Source organism: Anas platyrhynchos, chromosome 27 (assembly GCF_047663525.1).
Source record: "Anas platyrhynchos isolate ZD024472 breed Pekin duck chromosome 27, IASCAAS_PekinDuck_T2T, whole genome shotgun sequence".
NCBI classification, from domain to species: domain Eukaryota; kingdom Metazoa; phylum Chordata; class Aves; order Anseriformes; family Anatidae; genus Anas; species Anas platyrhynchos.
In genome coordinates this window covers 4691994-4711468 of record NC_092613.1, presented here as the reverse complement: position 1 = coordinate 4711468, position 19475 = coordinate 4691994, and the positions used below count along the sequence as shown (strand labels likewise).

Sequence of the window (19475 nt, the reverse complement as noted above, 5' to 3'; positions counted from 1 at the left end):
CGAGGCTGCTCGGAGCAGGAAGCGCAGCTCCGAACGGCTTCAAAGTTCAGACCTATTTTGAGATGCGGTTTGCATTTAACCTCCTCTCTTGCTTTTTTTCCTCCGGACCATCCGGGAAGCTTGCTCTTTACACGAAAGCAAACCTCCTGCCTCGCAGCGAGGGGGCCTGAGCCCCCCGAAACGCTATCGCGGCCGCCCGGGCTGCGCACGGCCCACCCTTCCCGTAAACGCTCGCTAACTGCTGCGGCGTTTCTTAGAAAACTCGCCGCAGAAAGGCCGAGCGGGGCCGGCACGCTGATAGTCGCCGCGTTTCCGCCTGCTGCTGCTGATTTTGCTCACACCACGGCAGGGGAGCGCTGCCATCCTGGGGATGTGTCCCCCCCCCTGGGCACCCAATGCTGCCCGGGTGCCACCTCGCCATGCTGGTGGCACGGGCTGGGTGCGAGGTTTGGGTGCTGGAGGTGTGCGATCCCTGTGCCTTGCTGAGGGTTAACGCCTTCATGTGTGTGTGGCTGGGAGCTCTGTGTCCATGTCCTGGACCTCTGGAAGGCGTGGATGGGGTGGGAGGCACAAAATCAGCCCCAGCACCATCACTGCCCATTGATCCACGTGCATGGGTTTCCCTTTTCCCTCCCAGGATGGCAGGGTTGGGATGAAGATGAAGGTTTTTTTCCATCTCCAGCTCTTCCTGCTGCTTTGCGTCATGGTGATGGGTGCTGGGGACTGACTGTAAGGAATACATCGCAGGCTGTGGGCTTCCTCCTCACCTGCTTTTCTTCCTCCTTTTCTCTCAGCTTGCTCAGCCTCACACTCTTCCTTCACTGTGTCTTGCATGGAGCGAGAGACCCCTAAGAGACAGCCCGTGAGCCACCTGTCCCCAGCCCATGAGTGGGAAAGGGGGGTTGGAGTGAAGGAAATGGCCCTTTTGCCCCTATTTCTTCATGTTTTAGGGCTGTTTGCTGCCCCTTGGGGACACCAGCTACGATGGAAGCCACAGGAGCCGTCCATCAGGAAGCAATCCAGAGCCAGCCTCGCTCTCCCGCCTCCCTTCCACGACTGCTCCTCACTGCCCTTTTTCAGTGTGGGAAGTACCCACACCCAAAAAGAATAAATAAAAAAAAAAAAGGCCAGAACAGGACCAGGATGAGATTTCAGGCCATTCGATCTCCCCTTCTGGGAGCATTGGGGTCACACAGAGAGCTGAGGGTGTGTAAAGTGCTCGGCACATCTTTGGCTTCCCAACCTCACGGCCAAGCACCTTGGCTGGGGATGGATGGGTAAAGGACTGACCGAGGAAGCCACAGCAGGAGCAACATTTCCATTTTCCACATCCCTTTCTGGGAACGGGAGAGGAGCAGCAGCCAGACACCTGACACGGCCGGGAAGGCACGCACGAGCCCTGCGGAGAAAAGGCTCCCGGCGAGCGGGAGCCGGGGAGCAGAGGCTTGGAGGTGGCAGCTCGCCCCGCGTCCCACTGCGAGGAAAACATCTCGCTGCCCCCGAGGCGGCGGCGGAAACCCTTTGGCCCTTCTCACTGCTGTGAGTCACAGGAGCTATTTTAAACACCTGCCTTAGGATGAGATGAATTATCAGCCAGCCGCGTGTCCCACGGCTCCAGCTCCCTGGTAATGAAGCCTCGTAGGAGCCGGTCTCGGAGAGCTTCGCCGACGTCCTGTGTGGCAAGAGGATTATCTCCACGGGGCATGTGGGGAAACTGAGGCACGGCGCCCCGGCTCGCCGGAGACCTTTTGCGGTGGAGTTTAAGAGCAGGGCTCAGCCTGCCTGCTTTTCCCTGCCCCATCGCTCCCAAAAGTGAAATGACAGCCTGGAGAAAGTGTGAGCATGCAGCAAGAGGTTCCCGGGATTGCTCATGGCTTGGGAAGGAGCAAGCTGTGACCACGAGGAGAGGTGGTCCCAGTGCTGCCCGCAGCCTTCCTCGGGTGGGACTGGCCACCAAGCAGCTCCCAGCCTCAGCCCCGTGGTGTCCCCACATCCCCCAGGCAAGGGGATTCGTCCTCTGGGAGCTGTCCCATCTCAGCCGTGGAAAACCACATGAATTTGGGGTGAAACGCCCCTTCCCAGACCTCCAAAAACCCCATGGTGTAAAGGCGAGAGGGGCCAGGTGCTGGTTTCAGGCACCTGGAGCCCTGCTCGGTACCGGAGCCTCGTGTTTCGGCTCGGTGATGCCACTTGGGGTTTACAACAACCTTCCCTAGAGCAGGGTCTGAGCTAACGCTGCCTCCGTGACACACCGAAACTGCATCACTCGGCCCGAGAGTTGGTGGGGGTTTTTATGAGGAAGAAACACTTTATTCACCATAAAAAGAAAACATACCGCAAAAGCTTTCCAGTGTGTAAAGTTGAGTCAAATTTAGCAACTTCAGCTAAAGAGGGATGTTTTTAAAAGAGGTCATCAGTGTTTTTCATCCTTCTCCAAGCTTTTTGTCCCCTTCCTCCCGTGTAATGTTCGTGTTTTTAATCACCATGTTTGTTACAGTTAGGAGGGGGTTAATCGACCCGAAAAATGAAACACCAGCTCTTGTTTCACACTGAAGCAGCCATTTCAGTTAACCTGAAATGACACATGGGTGCGTGTCAGCGTTTGAAGGGAGAGCGGGTTGCAAGAGCGGAGATCTCACCCTGCTGCGAAAGCTGTGAGAAAAACAGAAGCAGCAAAATGTCATTTCAGGTCAAACCCACACTGCAATTCTTCATGTTCTCCCCCAAAACGTGCCGGCAGGGCTGGTGAGAAAGCAAGGCAGGGCCCCCCAGTGCAAGCATAACCCGTCGGTACCGACCCCAAGGGAAACTGCCCCTGTGCTCCCCACTGCTCGGCACGGATGTGCCACGGAGCCGTGATCTGCACCAGGCTGTTGCCCGTAGCTCAGTTCTTGCTGTAGCATCCCTGTGGGTGTGCACGGGGGCAGGAGGGCACACACGTGCTTGGATGTACGTCAATGCCCCCCCGAGCATATGGGTCTGGCTGGATTTGGCACATGTTGGCCAGCTGAGACCCGACTACAATCAAAGCTCAGCCACAGGCTTGGATTTCAGTCCCTTTTGTCCCATCCCTTGGATTTCAGTCCTTGGCATCCCTCTTGTCCCATCCCCACGTCTTTTGGGGAGGGGAGCAGAGCCAGTGAGCCGCCACCCCGCCATCCCTTCTCAGGCCCTCGGGTCACTCTCCTGTTTTTCTAGCAGGGTGTTTCCAAACAGCCTTTGATACATTCAGCAACCCAAGCATGAGACTATGAGCTGTGAATTGCTGTTAAAAAGCAGGAGGGAGATCTCCAGCAAGGATTTATCCCTCGGGCTGGGGAGGGACAGCAAAGGGAACCCACCCTGCCCAGCTGGAGGGGCCAGCAGGCACCCGGAGGAGGCTGTGCAGGGACCTGCAGGTGCCAGAAGTGGCTCTAGGACAGATGGACACACTCAGCCTCCCACCGACACTGAGGGGATGGTTTCCATTTCTCAGTGTGCTGAGCTTTCACGCTTCCCACCGCCGCCTTGCACGTGGCAATCATGTCCCAAACCAGGGCAAATTCCTCACACCTGCATTTGCAGTCGTGTTACGGGACGGGGAGCTTTGTGGTAATGCAAATGGACGTCGCACCTTGCAGACCACACGCTTTGAGCCACGTTGCCCTGGCTGGAAGGAGCAGTATTTCTGTCCCAGTTCAGACCAGCCCCTTTCTGGAAGCCCTGCTCGCCCTCCTGACTGGGATGGCACTGACCCCCCTGCAGCTGGGAGCCTCAAAAAGCTCTATTTTTTGCTAGTTTTAAGTTTCCTTTCTCTGCTTCAGCCTCGGGATGGGAAAAGGAACCGATTCCTCTCGCTCGGCTTTCGTTCTCGTTCAGAACCGAAAGCTGCCACACTTCTGGGCTCGCTGCTCTGCTCCTGGCCACACCAGGCCCCCAAAACACCTCCCTGCATCCCCAGAGCACCTGGCAGGGAAACAGCAGCAACAAGTGGATTGACACCACTGCACCCGCTGCTAGGCCAGGCTTTGTGGCTGCAACAAGCCTGTGCCGCCCTCTGCTGTCAGCCCCGTCCTAAAAAAAGATAATTTTTCTGCAGAAATGCGCCTGCGATTTGTATTTCCCTCTCGCTTTGTGAGCACACGCAGCCCTCCCGCTCCCCAGAGGGTTTCCCCACTGCACTCGGGGTGATGCTGAGGGGACAGGGACAGCAGAGCTGGGGGTGGCAGCTGTCCCTTGGCTGGCTCGGGTGGCCCAGCGCCTGAGGTGTCCCCGAGGGGCTCCCTGCCCCGCTGCAAATAGGGGAAACTGAGGCACGGGCTGCGGCACTGACTCGTGGCCCTGCCAGCCACCAGGCACTGCTGAATGAGGCCCAGGCAGCACGGGGCCATCGCGCCTCGCCACCGGGATCTGGATGTCCCCATGTCCCCAGGGCCCTGGTGGCAGCACGCGGCCTGTGCCTGCCGCCATGGGGGCCTGGCACTCGGGGCTGCCCCCATGGAGGGGTTTTCTCCTCAGGGATGACAGAGGGGGCTGGCGGGGTCCCAAGATGTCACCACAAAGTCTGTTTGGGGGGTTCATTTTTTATTTGTTTGGGGGGTTATTTTCTTTATTTTTGTGTTTATGGGAGGTGGGGGAGTCCCCGTCCCTGGGGGGGCTCCAGGAGAGGTTGGGGCTGGTGCTTGGGGACACGGCTCAGTGGGGACAGTGGTGGGGGGGTGCTTGGAGCAGGTGACCCTGGGGGGCTCCTCCAGCCCTGATGACGCCATGGCAGTGACTCTGTGTTTTGACACTTGTGCTTTTTTCCACTTTACCCCCGTTTATTCACCAGGCGACCTCCCACACCTCACGGAGGCCGCCCCTATAACGCCCCTATAACACCCCGTTACTGGGGGACGTCCCCTGGGGGCTCAGTGAGGTGCCCCCCGCCCTCCCCATCCCTCTGGGTGCCATGGCAACGGGGAGGGGGGGGGCACCCGGGGACCCCACCACCCCTCATCCCCCCCCCCCCCCCCCCGCTCCCTGATGGTTCAGCCCGCCGCCAGCTCCCCCCGTCTCCCCGCGGGTGGTTTAAACCGCTCCCCCCCTCCCATCCCCTTCATGGTTTTGTCCCCCCCTCCCCCAGCGGAATGGTCTCTCCCGGCCCTCAGGGCGCTGTTTAACCCTGCCCGCCCAACCATTACCGTGGCGGGGGGGGGGCCCACGGGGGGAGGTCCCCTCCCGTCCCCAGCGCCCATTGCCAGCCCCCCCCCCCCCCCGCCCTTCTTCCTTCAGCACTAAATACTCCTCCCCACTCCCCTCTACAGCAGGTGAGATGGTTCATCCCACCCCCACAATAACCGAAATGGCTCACCCCCCCCCCCAAACATCCTAGATGGTACATCCCACCCCCTCCTTCCCCAACCCCTCCTCGTATGACATCACCCCTTCCCCTCTCCCCATTGGCCGAGCCTCCGGGACCGCCGCGAGGGCGACCAATGGCGGCGCTCCCCGCGCCCTCAACCAACATGGCGCCGGCGGCGGCTTCAACCGGGCGGCGGTGAGGGCGGAGGGGGGGGCGCCGGGGCCTTCTCCGCGCTCCGCCGCTGCGCCGGGGGCGGCCGGGCCCTGCCCGGCCCCGTCCCCCCCCCCCTCGGCCATGGCCGCCGAGAGCGGGCGGCACTTCTGGAAGCGCAGCGCCAAGCTGCCCGGCAGGTGGGGGCCGGGGGCCTTGAGGGGGGCTGAGGGGGCTTGGGGGAGGGGCTGAGGGGGCTTTTTGGGGGGGGCTGTGGGGTTTGGGGGGGGCTGTGGGGTTTTTTGGGGGCCTGAGGGGTCTTGGGGGGGGGCTGAGGGGGGTTTTGGGGGGGGGCTGTGGGGTTTGGGGGGGCTCTGGGGTCTTTTGGGGGGGGGTTATGGGGGGCTTTGGGGGGGATGTGGGGTTTTTTTGGAGGGTTTGGGGTTTTTCTAGGGGGGCTCTGGGGTTTTTGGGGGGTTGTGAGGGTCTTTGGGGTGTGTGGGGGTCTTTGGGGGGGCTGTGGGGTGTCCTGGAGGGGTTGGTATCTTTAGGAGGGATTTTTTGGGAGGTTATAGGGGGTTTTGGGTGTGGGGGGGGTCTTTTGGGGTCTTTAGGGGGGGCTATGGATTTTTTGTTTTTTTTGGGGTGTTTGGGGTGGCTGTGGAGTTTTGGGGTTTGTGAGGTTTTGGGGAGGAGGGGAGTGGAGTATGGGGGGGACGTGGTGCTGGGGGGTGGGGAGGTCTGAGGGGGGGCTGCACCCGTGCTGGGGGGGCTCCAAGGTTTTGGGGTGAGGGAGGCCGAGCCTTAACCCCCCCCCCCCCATAATGAGACCCTGCACAGAAACACCGAGGAGACCCTGGCCTCATTGTGGAGCCCCCCCGTTTCATGGGGGCCCCCTCCTTTTCTTGCAGCCCCCCCTTTTCCTGCACTTCCCCCTCTGGGCCCGTTTCCCAGGGAGGGCTCCACATTCACGGGGGACACCGCAGGGACCCCCCCGCTGTGGGACCGGGGGGGCGATGCTGCTGTGGGGTCTCTCCCTGCCTGGCCCCAGGAGCGGGGCACAACGGGGTGGCCGCAAGCCCCGTGCCCCAAACACAAACCCCATCGTGCTGGGGGCGTGTGGGGCCGGGACACCCCCTTTCCGGGGATTCTTTTGGGGTTTTGTGCGCGTCTGGCCCTCCTCGGGCTGTGTTCATGCTCGTTTGCCTGATCTGAACCCTGCCCTTTTTCTCCGGGTGTAGGCACGGGGTGAAATCAGTCGGAATTAAATCCCAACAGGCTCCCGCTCGGCTCTGGGGCTGCTCCAGCGCCCCGCTGTCAGTGGGACAGCCCGGATGGGGCACGGCACCTTCCCCCTCTCCTCTCCTGGTTGGAGCGGGTTCTGTGCACCCCCTGGGTCCCTCCTGGCCCCATTCTTTCGCCCCAAGCTGCTGCTGCCTTGGGGCTGCTTCGCCCCGGCACGCTGCAGCCAGGGGAACCGGTCGGGGAGGCAGCCAGCCCTGCCCAGGCAGAGCTCTGCCTGCAGACAGGTTCCTAAATCCCCCCCCTGTCCGAGGAGGTGTGTTACCAGCCCTAAATACCCCGTGTGCCATCCTTTCCAGGAACGGGTACAGGCAGGGCTCGGGCCTCAACCCCAAAGGGCAGCACCGGCACGGACAGCAGAGGTGTGGGACACCCGGCACCGGGCTCAGAGCTGCCTCTTGTGCTTCTGATGGGAACTTTTTGAGGTCTTCCCTGCACATTTTTGGCTCTCTCCTTCCCTTGTCCTGACAAGTTGGTGGAGGGAGGCTTTGGGATGATCTGGAGGCTGCCCTAGGTTCGTTTGCCACGATGGGAGGAATGGGGCCGCTTGGGTTTGTGAGCTTGTAGCTTTTCCCTGTCGATATTAGGGCGTGTGGCAGAAGTGGTAAAGGTGGTTTCACGTCTCCCGTGCTGCCCCGTGGCTGTTGCATTGGGATTTGTCCCCCCTGTAATTTTTGGGGTGCGTTGGCAGGTTGGCGCCGTGCGTCCCGGTGCACGTGTTTGTTTATTCCCTGCTCTTCGGAGAGGTGAGAGCGGTGAGGGCTGCGTGGCGCTGCCACGCTGGGGTGACAGCGGGGATCAGAATCTGCTCGGATAAGCCCTGAGGTGGCACCGAGAACCTGTGACACGGTGTCAGGAACCCCGGCCCCGCTGTGATCCCCGTGGCACCACGGTGCACCCCTCTGTGCGGAGCTTCAGGACCTGGACGTGAGCTCGGGGACGTGCTCAGGTCGGTGACGGGGCCAGGAGCAGACGTGGAGCACCCCGAGGGCCCAAACGTGCCACCTGGCAGCCGTGGGTGTTGGCTCAGCTCGGAGGTCACCTGCCGGGTGTCTCGGCGTTGGCGCTGCTCCCTTCCCACCTGCTTTGTTATTCCCACACGCAGATGTGTGTGTGTGTGTGCTGAGCCCAGCCTCCTCCTGCTCCGTGCTCGTTTCCATCCCCTGCCCCGGGTCTCCACGTCCCTCCCATCCCCCTGGCCCCGTTGCTGCCACCTCCCCGGTCCCCGCTTGTCCCCCTCCTGCTCTCCAGCTGTGCCGGGCTGCGGCCCCCCTCCGGTACAGCCGGGCTCTGCTCGTTTCCCTGCCGGGCTCCATCTGCAGCTCCTGGGAGCTCCATCGGGAGCCTTGTCCCTCGTGTGCCAGCTCTGAATGGGCCCTTGTCCCCGAGCTCTGTGCCGGGGGTGGCCAGGGCTTGTTTTCCACAACCCGAGCGTGGTTTGTGGGGTGGCTGTGAGTGGTTACCCCGACGGAGCTCGTAGCTCAGGATCCGTCTCGCTTCCAGGGGCTGTAACAGCAGTGGTTTGCACGTGTCTGACAGCTCCTTTTTGGGATGAGGCTCGCTGTCCCAGGGATGTGTCTCGCTGCAGACCCCATGGGAGGTGTTTGCTTGAGCTGGGATTTGGACCCGTGTCAAACCCCAGATCATACAGGCGGCTGCTTGGCTCTGGCTGCGAGCCTGAATGTCTGCGTGGGGATCAAACCTCAGGCCCTGAGGGGTCCCAGCGTCACTGGGCAGAGTCCTCCCCTGCTCTGGAGGGCTCAGGAGGGTGAAATCCCAAAGGTGGACAGCCCTCTGATGGAGGAGAGAATTAATTTTGGTGTTTGGGGCAGGCGCTGAGACGCGGGGTGAGGGGAGGGAGGCGGCGGTGCGGCACAGAGCAGGTCTCTGCCCCCTGCTCGAGATCCCAAATCCCAGCTCAGGCTGGAGAGAACCGAAGAGTTCCAACAAGGCTTCTCTTTGCTGCTGCAAAGATCAAATCTTCAGCCGAACGTGGCGCTTTGGATCTGAGGCTCTTTTTTCTTTTTTCCTGCAGCATTCAACCCGTCTACGGAGCGCAGCATCCCCCGCTGGATCCCCGCCTCACCAAGAAGTGAGTGTCCCATATCTCCCGGGGATGCAGCCTGCTCTGCAGCTTTGGGGCTCAATTCTGCAGCATCTGGAGGGCTCCAGCGTCCCCTGGAACCACAACATTCCCCCTCCTCCCTCTCGCTGGGAGTCCGTGTCCCAGTTTGCGTTGCTGGGATTGTAGAAATGGCCACGCAGCTTCCGTGCATCCCCTCTGCCCTGTGGGGTTTGGGTGCGGGCAAACAGCAGCAGGGGCACACGGCGCTGTGCTGGGCTCTGTGAAAGCTTGTAGGGGAATTTTAACCTGCTGCTGCCCTTCGTGGGCAAAAATCTGGCTCAGACACAGCAAAGGAGACGGGCACCTTCCTCGGCACCCGTGCCTGTGCCCTTTGGAGGGGGAAGAGCCGTGGGAAGGGCAAGGTGGAGCAGGGTGACAGCACCTGGGGAGAGGCAGCGCTACCCTGCACGGCCTCCTTCACCCTGTCTCGGCCGCGTAGCGCTCACGGTTCCCCTCTTGGTGACGCTTCAGCTGGTGGACTTTGACTTCTGTGGTGTAAGGGTGAATGCCAGGGCTCCTCCTGCCCCTGAGGGAAGGCACAGCCCGCTCGGGGCACTGGGAGCGACAGCAGCTGGTGCCGAGGAGCGCAGACGGGCTTTGTGCGGGCTCTGCCATGCCTCTCCCCAGGTCTCAGGGCTTTTTCCGTGTCTTAATCCACCCGGGTGTTGTAGGGGGGAGGCAGAGCTGGAGGAACTGTGCGCCTCTCTGCTTTGCCCTGCTGAGCCGAGCAGCCTGGCAGCTCTCCAGCTGCTTCTTGGCACCGTGGCCTTTCCGTGCCCTGATAGCGCGCCGGCTGGGGCAGGCAGGAGAGGCTTGGCGCATGCCCTGGGTTTGAAAGGAGCAACCGGGAAGCTGAAAAAAGTCAAGGACTGGCTGCTCAGAGCTAGGACACGGGGAAGGGAAGAAAATGGGTTGGTCTAACGGCGCTGCTCTGATGCTGTTTCTCTCTGGCTTCCAGCTTCATCAAGGACCGCTCCAAGGCCAACGCGCTGCCCGCGAAAAGCAAGAAGGCCTCCAGCTTCCACGAGTTCGCCCGCAACACCAGCGATGCCTGGGACATTGGTGATGATGAAGACGAGGATTTCTCCTCCTCCTCCTCCTCTTTGCAAACTCTGAACTCTAAAGTGGCCAAGGCCACGGCCGCCCAGGTCCTGGAGAACCACAGCAAGCTGCGGGCGAAGCCCGAGCGGGCCCCGTCTGCGTTCAGCGATGTGCCCACCAACTGCAAGGTCATCAAGTCCAGCAGTGAGGCCCAGCTCTCCAGGACAGCTGGTAAGAGCAGCCTCTGGCTCCTGCTCTCTCCTGGCTGACTGCGGAGCCCGGCTCCTTGCTGCTTCTTGTGTCTGGTGCTCACGAGGCTGGGGCACAGCCCGTGTGCCCAGCAGCGGCCTTCGCTCCTTCAGAGTAACCTGTGCTCCAAGGAACCATTTTCTTCCGCTTCCACGTCAATCTCTGCTTCAATATCCTGCATACAACCACTCCTGGCCTCCAGGATCCTGTTTTCTGGGCTCTCAGGGGTTTTGTTCAATTCTTGCTCACGATGTGCTGCCTTTAATCGAGGTTGGGATGCAGCCCTGTAGAGCCCGGTGCAGGGAACCAGGCATCAGCCCCTGCTCCCTCTGCCTTGCTCTGGGTATAACTCAGCAGGTCCCTGCTGCCAGCAGGTGGCATTGGCAGCCCTCTGCTGCCTCTCTCTGCGCTCGCAATTAGCTCCATCGCTGTTTAAATCACAGGAGAGAGGCAGCTCTGAAGGTCGGTTCCTTTGGGCTTCCCACAGCTTCCTCCTGCCTCGTCTCCTGCCTTCTGCCCGCGTCTCCTCACACGTGGTGGGGGAGGTCTGACTGCGGGCAGGCAGATGTCTGGAGGGATGCAGGAGGAAGGAAGGGAGAGAAAAATGAGGGGAAGTGACAGAAGAACAACAGCGGGTCTCTGCGGGCCACCAGAGTGGGACACCAGTGCTGAGACTGGGGAAGGGAGGTGGCAGCTGCATGGTGAGCCTCTGGCAGCGGTCAGGGAGCTCGTTGGGGTTGCAGAGGTGCTGTCCCCTCCCTGCTCTCACCGTGGCCTCCGTTCCCCGCAGAGGAGGCCTGCGTGCGGACCCCCCTTCAGAAGCAGCAGTCCCTCCCCCTCCGGCCCGTCATTCCTCTCGTCGCCCGAATCTCCGACCAAAACGCTTCGGGTGCTCCCCCCATGACGGTGAGGGAGAAAACCCGCCTGGAGAAGTTCCGGCAGCTCCTTTCCAGCCACAACACGGACCTGGGTGAGTGGCAGCGTTGGGCACCTGTGGCTGGGGAGGAGGAGGCAGAGGGGGGGGCACGTGGAAAAAGCACAATTTGGGTTGAAGCAGCGTCTGCTCCGGGCTGGAGAAAGTCACTGCCTGCAGTGCTCCAGGTGGGGTAGCTGCAGGAATGGCTCTGTTGGCAGTTGATAACCTCTTCCACCAGCTGCCTGCCTGTTTCCAGCCTTTCTCCATCTCACAAACGATGCTGGGGTCACAGGGGGCTGTTGGGTTCTGCATGAGAGCCCAGCCCAGCTGTGAGGGGAGCGAAGCCCCGAGCTGGAAGCGTCCCTGCACACCCACGTCCCCGGTCACTGCCGGCGTGGAGCCGTCCTGGAGGCTCAGTGTCTCCAGAGCCTGCAGGAGCAGACTGGGCTTTCCTCTCCTTCTAGGTGTAGTGGTGCCTGGACGTGCCTAGGATCTAATCCATTGCCACCACTGTCCGTTTGCAGATGAGCTGAGGAAATGCAGCTGGCCCGGCGTGCCCAGGGAGGTCCGGCCCGTGACGTGGCGTCTCCTCTCAGTGAGTACTCGGAGCTGTGGTGCAGGAGTTGGGGGGGAAATTTGGCAGCTTGTGCTGAGCTGGGGACACAATCCTACACCTTTGTGCGTCCCAGGTTCAGTTTCACTCGTGTTGTGTCTGTTTGGGATGGAGTCATCCTTTCCCTGCCCTACAGGCGATCTGTAGGTTTTTTGGCCAGGGAGCGTAATTAATAAATCCTCTTCAAGGAGGTGCTGGGAACGTGGTTTGTTCCGTTCTGGGAAACTGAATCCTGTAAGGTTGGGTTGTACCAGCTCAGAAAAGGCACTGGGGGCTGGGGAAAAAGCCCAAACCCACAAACTCTCTTTCCCCTGCCCCGGGGTGCACGTACCCGATGCTTCCAGGCGCACAGCAGCCTGGTGGGATTTTGGGGGCTGGTTTGTGGTGGGGGCTGAGGCTCTGCCCTGACGTGGGGTTTCCTGCAGGGTTATCTCCCCGCCAACATGGAGCGACGGAAGCTGACTCTGCAGCGCAAGCGGGAGGAATACTTCGGCTTCATCCAGCAGTACTACGACTCCCGGAACGAGGAGCACCACCAAGATACTTACCGCCAGGTACCCCACTGCGTTCCTTTCCTCCCCCCGCCTGCTGCTTGCCCCCGTGCAGCTGGGACGTGCTAGGATGACTCCTACCTGTTAGCTAGTAGGAGCTTTCTCAGCATCAGGGCACTGTTTCTGTCCTTTTCCTTACAAGTTCTGGATTAATCCTTCCCTAAATTGACCAAATAACTGGATTTCAGACCCCAGCTCTTTCCCAGCCCACCTCTGGTCACCAGACCTGGGCAAAGGAGACTGGAGATAAAGCTGTAGATGCCTTCCTCTGTGCAGCTGCCATCTGTACCCTCACAGTGCTTGTCAGCAAGCCCAGCTCTTGCCTGGGGGGCACTGCAGGGTGGATTCCCTTCTGGGGGGCTGTGTTTGAGTTATTGTGTCCCTTAGGGGTATGGCTGCTGCATGTAACCTGTGCTGTTTTCCAGATCCACATCGACATTCCAAGGACCAACCCGCTCATCCCCCTTTTCCAGCAGCCGCTTGTCCAGGAGGTAAGGGGGGAGCAAGGCTCCTGCCCCACATCGCTGTGGGGTCAGGCTGTTCGTGTGTGGGGTCAGACTAGCGCTGACCACAAGCTGAGTGAGCTTTGTAGGGTTTCCCTGCCTGACAGCTCCCCGTGGCTCCTGATCAGCAAATTCCTGCTTAAATGGCCTGGTTGTGCCCCAGGTTTGTGAAACATCTCAGCCTTAGAGCTCGAGGATTATGAGATCAACCTTTTTTTGACAAAACATAGCTAAGGATTGGTCAGAGTCCTGAAGCTATCTCTTGAAAACATTTTTAAACCATTTCTGCATTAAGTGGTTCGTGAGGAGCCCAGGCAGGGCTGGGTGTGAGAAGTGGCCAGGAGGTGTGAGCATCTGTCCCCCGTGGACACAACCTCAGTGTGCACGGTGTGTCAGGGCTGGAAGTAACAGACTGAGGTTGTTTTGGGGGAGAAGCTGCTGTGGGGGAACTGTCCTGGTCCGTGGCGTTTTGCTGGGAGCACTGTGCTGGTGGCTGCTGGCCCAGGAGCCCAGAGAACAACTGTAGCTGTCCGTGTGGCTCTTGGAAAGCTGCCGTCTGCGGTCCTTCAAGCAGAGGCTTTGAGGACAAGACCAGGGCTCCTCGCTCTGGGAAGAGTGGATGGGCTTAGTGGCAATCTGTGGATCAGATTGGGTTTTCTTTTAGGGCTGGTGTGCTCCTTACCTTAGCCACACTGCTGCAGAGCCTGTCAGCGCATGATCTTTGCTCGCTGAGCTTAGCAGTTTTGCTTCTCTGCCTCTCCTTTGTGCACGGCTAACGCAGGTACCTGCTTTCCTTCCTTCTCCCCTAGATCTTTGAAAGAATCCTGTTTATCTGGGCCATTCGACACCCAGCCAGCGGCTATGTGCAGGGCATCAATGACCTGGTCACTCCATTCTTTGTTGTGTTCCTCTCTGAATACGTCGGTAAGTGACAGAAGTGCCAGTCGCTGCTTGAAGCTGCCTCCCAACCACAGCGTTTGAAATGGTGCGAGGTGCTGGCATCCAAAAAAAAAAAGCTCGCCTCGCTGGAGGGGACATGTTCCTCTGCAGCTCCCATGTCACGCTGGAGATGCGTCTTGACCTTAGAGTGTCTTTGCTGCCTGCTTGAATCGCCTTCAGTTTCATAACCTCGCTGAGCTCCTCAAGTTGAAGTGCTCAGGGTGGATTTGCATCTGAATGTGCTTGGCTTGGAGGAGGATGGGGCCTCGAAGGCACTGGGGGGGGTTTGTCAAAGGCCCAGAGCTGGGGGAAGGGGAGGATCTTCCCCTCAGAGCTTGAATTTGGAGCTCGCCCTTGCTCTAGGGAGAGTGAAGTACAAAGAGACCCCGCTGAGAATGTAAAATAAACCATTTAAATAGCGATCCCTGTCCTGTGCTGCCCGTACAGGTGTGTCTGTCAAGCTGAGACTTTCAGAAGGCAAATCGACTTTTCCCTGCTGCTTGTGGCTTTCTTGTCAGCCTGGTGCTTTCAGCCCGAGCTCAGGTCATTTTCACTTAGAGGATTTTGATTCTTTCCCCAGCGCTGGCTGTGTTTTGGGGTTGACATTAATGCCAGGGTGCCGTAATCCCTGTGCCTGAAGTCTCTTATTTTTCACTGCGAGGAGAAGGAAAAAGGATTTCCTAAGACTCCATTAATGACAGAGGAATCCTGCTTGACAAATATTTTAGAGCGTGATCCAAAGCTCGTTGAAGTCACTGGAAACCTCCCACTATCTGGTTAGGGCTCTGAGCCAGCAGTGATCTGTGGTCTTGGAGGAAGAGGACAGCCACCCGGGTTTCCACCGTGGTAGCCTGTGTGGCCAGGGCTGATCTCTGCGATGTGCCGTTGCCCCTTGCAGTCTAAAGGAGGGGAAAAAAAAGCTCAGCGTGGGGCTCTGCTACCACCTGCAGTGAGCTCTCTTTCCTGGGAGGTAAAGGACGAGCTGTCTGTGCAGGAAGAGATCTGCCCCAAGTGCTGGCACTGCCTGTGGGTCCCTGGGATGATTTCTCCTAACCATGCACCGTGTTGGCTGTCAGGGCTCACCTCTGCACGTGGCTGCCGAGCTCGTGCTGCACTGGACCCATTTGGGGCTATGCTTCTTGCCCAGCCCTTGCTCCAGCCCTTTTTTATCCTCCAAACCTTTCTTACTGAGTGTGGCCTTCCAGCTGCCACCTCCCCTGCCTCCTCCTCTGCTCTGGGGCTGTTGCTTTTCCTGCACTCGCACCCAGTCCGCCTGGAGAACCTCTCACGCTCCTTCCAGGCACTGAGCAGGCTGCAGATGGGGTGGATTTAACTGCTGGGTCTTAGCACAGCCAGCTCCTTTCCTCCTCTTGCCATGCCTCGGCTGCTCAGCAGCTCACAGAGCTGCTCTGGGGCCCCACCACTGCCAGATCCCTGCCTGGCGTGGTTCCTCCTCCGTGGATCGATGGCTTGGGCTGCTGGGCACCGCTGGTTTTCAGCTGGTGCTGCGCAAGGAAGAGCTCGAGGGAGGCCGTGGGGCTGTGCGAGCAGCTGAGCCCCCGGTGCTGCCCTCCAGCTGGGCCAGCACGGGCTGCCAGCCCCACGGGAGGGTGGGGATGAAATTTGGGGGCTGAGGGGCTGGGGCAGGGCTCTCAGCTCAGCACCTGCCAGAGGAAACCACGAGCCCCTTCCCCAGGCACGGGGAGAGGACCCGGTGAGCAGAGGGGTGCTGAGCTGGCTGCACACACAGCACCTCTCAGCTCGGGTCCCGGAGCTGCTGTGCTGAGTCTCTGCCAGGTCTCGGGGCTCGTGTTTTCATCTAAAGCAGCAGTGATGGAGCAGGGGACTGCAGAAGAGACTGGTTCCAGCAGTGACCCTGTCCCAGTGCTCCCTGCCCAGCTCTCTGTATTAGGCTGCTTCCATCCCTAATTCAAGGCCCTGCCAAGAGGGTGGCCCCAAGCTCATCCTCTCCATCCTGTGCTCCTTTCTAAGCAAGATCAAAGGTGCCTGTTCTGACTTCTGAGCATCTGGGTTTGGAAACGAGCCCGTCCAGCCCTGCCATCCATCCGCTGATTCAATTTAGCAGTGACGGCTCCTGCAGGTGCCTCTGCCAGCAGCACGATGGCTGCTGTCCTCCTGGGGGCTTCTCTGCTCCAAACGCAGCCCTTGCAGCTCTTCCAAGCACAGGGCTGCTTTTTTTTTTTTTTTCCTTTTTTTCCTGGAGCTCTCCTGTTAGCCCACCCTGAGAAGTAGAGGTTCTGCAGCCCCTCCAGTACCTGGCGCTGCTGTCAGGCTCCGTGTGGAATTAACTTGAACTTTCTCTGTCCAGAGAGATGTTGGGCAGCTGCCCGCAATCAGCCTTAAAGCCCCTCAGTGTCCCCGTGAGCCCCCTGGTGTCCCCCACCCCCCTGATTTTCTCCCCCCTGTCTGTTTTGCAGAGGAGGACGTGGAGAACTTCGACGTGACGAACCTGTCGCAGGATGTTTTGCGGAGCATCGAAGCCGACAGCTTCTGGTGCATGAGCAAACTGCTGGACGGGATACAGGTGAGCCTCTGGGGCTGCAGGGAAGCCCCCCCCCCTTTTTGGGGTAGATACAGCACCGTCATCTTCTCTCTGTCTCTGGGTGAGAGCTCTGTGTATCCCTGGCACAGCCCTGGAGTAGCCAGGCAGACCTGCAGCACCGTAGCGTTTAAAATCAAGGAGGCTCTGCCTGGCTGTTTGTCCTCTGACAGCAGGTCCCAGTGTTTCAGAGATTTCTTCTTCGTTGGGCACGATCTGGGGGCAAAATCCTGGGGAAATGAGCTGCTGCAGCTGTACAGCCACTGCTGTCCCAGCAGGGACTTCACATCAGGCAGCTCCCGGTGCTCAGCAGCCATGTCTCGCTGCCTGGGGGCTGTCCTGGCTTCCCGCAGAGCTTGGGGGTCTGGCGTGGGTCATTTCTAGGTGTTATTCTCCTTCTGACCGATAGCCTCTCCCCCCAGGATAACTACACCTTTGCACAGCCGGGGATCCAGAAGAAAGTCAAAGCCCTGGAGGAGCTGGTCAGCCGGATCGATGGTAGGTGGCGAGGGGATGTGGGCAGGGGGGGAACCCTCGTGTGACCCAGCAGCAGGAGGCTCCCGGTGCCAGCAGCACCCTCAGTGCAGGGGGTTGATGCTTGCCTACAAGGATAGCACAGGATGGGTAGTGGAGGTGTTTGGGAGGAGGTTTGAGCTTTTGGAGTGTGAGGAAGCCGGTGTGCAGGGGGCAGCGCCTCGGCCAGGAGCTTGGGCACGGTGCTCCCCAGGTGTGTAAGGGAAACGTGCTGTTTCAGAGCAGGTACATAACCACTTTCGGAAGTACGAGGTCGAATACCTGCAGTTCGCCTTCCGCTGGATGAACAACCTGCTGATGAGGGAGCTGCCCCTCCGCTGCACCATCCGCCTCTGGGACACCTACCAGGTACGCAGGCGCCGTACGTTCCCCTTGCAGCGTGGGGAGGAGGTTTTGTGCAGCAGGGAGAGGGGAGAAACAAAGCATTGTGCCCCTGGGGCTTTCCCAGGTAGCTGGGGACAGTCTGATGTCTGCCCACCAGAGCTGTGAGAGCTGACCCAGAGCTTTTTGTTGTCCGCAGTCGGAGCCGGAGGGATTCTCGCATTTCCACCTGTACGTCTGTGCTGCCTTCCTGATCAAGTGGCGGAAGGAGATCCTGGATGAGGAAGACTTCCAAGTAAGTCCCTGGGAGGGGGGGTAATTCCTCTGGGAAGAGGGGAGGGAACTGCCCTAGGGGGGAGCCCACCGTGGGCCTGGTCACCCACCTGCTCAGGACTGGCTCCCAGATGGTCTGGTCTCGGGATCTTTGCCTGAAAGTAACTTCTGAGCCCCTGTGCTCAGCTGGAGGCTGCAAACATCAAACACCAGCTCTTCCCTGGGCTCGAGCTCTGGTCGCAGTAAGTCTCATTGTGGTTTGGGGGCATCTGAGGTGCTCCCCTCATTCAGAGCAGGACACGAGCACTTCCTAATGCTGCCTCGGAGCCTTTTGGACCTCAACAGTGACAAGTGAAAGTCACCGAGTGCTGCTGCCTCTGGTGCCCTGAGCCTGCTCTGGAGCTGCATTCTGCCTTCGACTGCCCAAACTAAGCATCTTCCCCTCTTTCAGGGCCTTCTAATGTTGTTACAAAACCTGCCCACGATACACTGGGGCAACGAAGAGATCGGACTCCTGCTCGCTGAAGCCTACAGACTCAAGTACATGTTTGCAGACGCTCCCAATCATTACCGCCGATAGGTGCCAGGACTCGACTCCCTCCTCTGCCCTGTGCCCACCTCCTCCTCCTCCTGGCCCGATCTGATCACTGTGGCATTTTGTCGTCCCAAGTCCTTCGGACACTCCAGCCGGGAGCTGCTCCTCGCTGTACAAAGCTCACATCGACTTGTCTTAACTCTTCTGTGTGCCTGTCCGCCACTCCACGCGCCTGGTGTGCCACTCCAACCACCGTCAGTATTTCAAGCCAGGGAGAGAGAGGCTTGAAGGGGCTCGGGGGCAGCTTTGCAGACAAACTGAGCCGAGGACGGAGCCCTCCTGGCCTCTCCCACCCCTGCCCAGGGCTTGTCCAGCTGTTGACTGCCTTGGCTTTGCTGCCGCGTGTTCGCCCACCGCTACACACATGCTCGCCGCCTCGCACCCGTGTGCGCTGCCCCATCCCGGTCCCTTCTGTCTTCAGACACAGTTCAATCCAACTCCCAGACGAAAATGCCTTATCAGAGACTGCCTGGCCGGAGACCTTCCCCGGGGCTGCAGGGCAAGAAGTTTCTCAGGGCCTGGCTTCACTCCCAGCGTCCGAAGACCCCGAGTGCTTCGTGGCTTCACAAGGGAGCTGCTTGTGCTCTGCCCTCTCCTCTCCATCCTCGTCGCCTTCCTCCAGGTGTTGGCGTGGTGGGCACGGCGGGGGGACCACTCCACCCACGTGTGCTTCGTACGATGCTCGTCGGCTGGCCGAGACCTCCTGCGCCCGCCGTGCCGTCGGTACAGCCCCTCCTGGCCTGGGGGGAGCGGGGGGCTCCTCAACGCCCCCTCGCAAAGCCCCCGCTCCTCCGAGGCGTTCTGTGTATATTGTGTTCTTGTGTATATGGGTCAAAGATGTACAATATAAGTCTTCTGTTTGTAGCAGATATGATTTTATATTTATAACATGCATCCCTTGTTCTTCCCATCCTCTCCATGCCTCTGAAGGCTGCCTGGGTACGGCCTCCTTGGGCTTTGGACCCCTCCCCAGGTGAGGGGGGAGCCGGAGCCGCAGCTCCTTCTGCCCTACTGTGTTTTTGGGGTGTTGGATTTGTCAGGGAGTTTTGGGGTGAAAATAGTCCGAGGTGTCCCACATAAAGGGGTTTTGGGGGTTTAGAGGAGAGGGGAGCTCCCAGTGGGTGCGGGAGCTGGGGGAGAGCAGGGTGAGGAGATACAGGGTACGGTGCCCGGTCCCGGCACCGCAGGGCACAGCGGTGCCAGTGCTGCCGGGGCCTCTCCTGGGCACAAATGGTCCCGGATCCGGCGCTGGCTGCCCCCGGTGCTCCCCATGGTGTGGACGCATCCTCCGGGAACCCGGCACAGCCAGGGCTGGCCTCACCTCCCTCGGTTCTTAACCGAAACCAAGTGTGAATGTTTTACTGGGCTGCTTTCCTCTGGGTACTGTCCCTGTCCTGCCGGGGTTGGTTGTGGGGGATGCAGGGGACGGGTCCGGACCCCACTGGGGTTTCTCGGGGCTGTCGGGGCAGGACGTGGGGGT

General features: G+C 59.9%; 1 protein-coding gene across 1 annotated transcript; it reads left to right on the top strand.

Moving 5' to 3' along the window:
- Positions 1 to 5438: 5438 nt before the first annotated feature.
- On the top strand, positions 5439 to 18862 carry TBC1D22B (TBC1 domain family member 22B). Its single transcript, XM_038168398.2, has 13 exons — positions 5439 to 5673; positions 8811 to 8867; positions 9859 to 10172; positions 10981 to 11160; positions 11631 to 11701; positions 12145 to 12273; positions 12696 to 12761; positions 13583 to 13697; positions 16151 to 16257; positions 16695 to 16770; positions 17027 to 17154; positions 17327 to 17422; positions 17852 to 18862. The coding sequence occupies exons 1-13, from the start codon at positions 5618 to 5620 to the stop codon at positions 17978 to 17980; spliced, it is 1524 nt and encodes a 507-aa protein (XP_038024326.2). The 5' UTR covers positions 5439 to 5617; the 3' UTR covers positions 17981 to 18862.
- Positions 18863 to 19475: the final 613 nt, after the last annotated feature.

What these genes read in the sequence shown, in the direction of transcription:
- TBC1D22B (XM_038168398.2), top strand. Translation starts at nt 5,618, where the DNA reads ATGGCCGCCGAGAGCGGGCGGCACTTCTGGAAGCGCAGCGCCAAGCTG. An exon ending in AGCAGCCGCTTGTCCAGGAG is followed by an intron (nt 12,762 to 13,582) that starts GTAAGGGGGGAG and finishes CTTCTCCCCTAG; the next exon opens with ATCTTTGAAAGAATCCTGTT. An exon ending in GCCTCTGGGACACCTACCAG is followed by an intron (nt 17,155 to 17,326) that starts GTACGCAGGCGC and finishes TGTTGTCCGCAG; the next exon opens with TCGGAGCCGGAGGGATTCTC.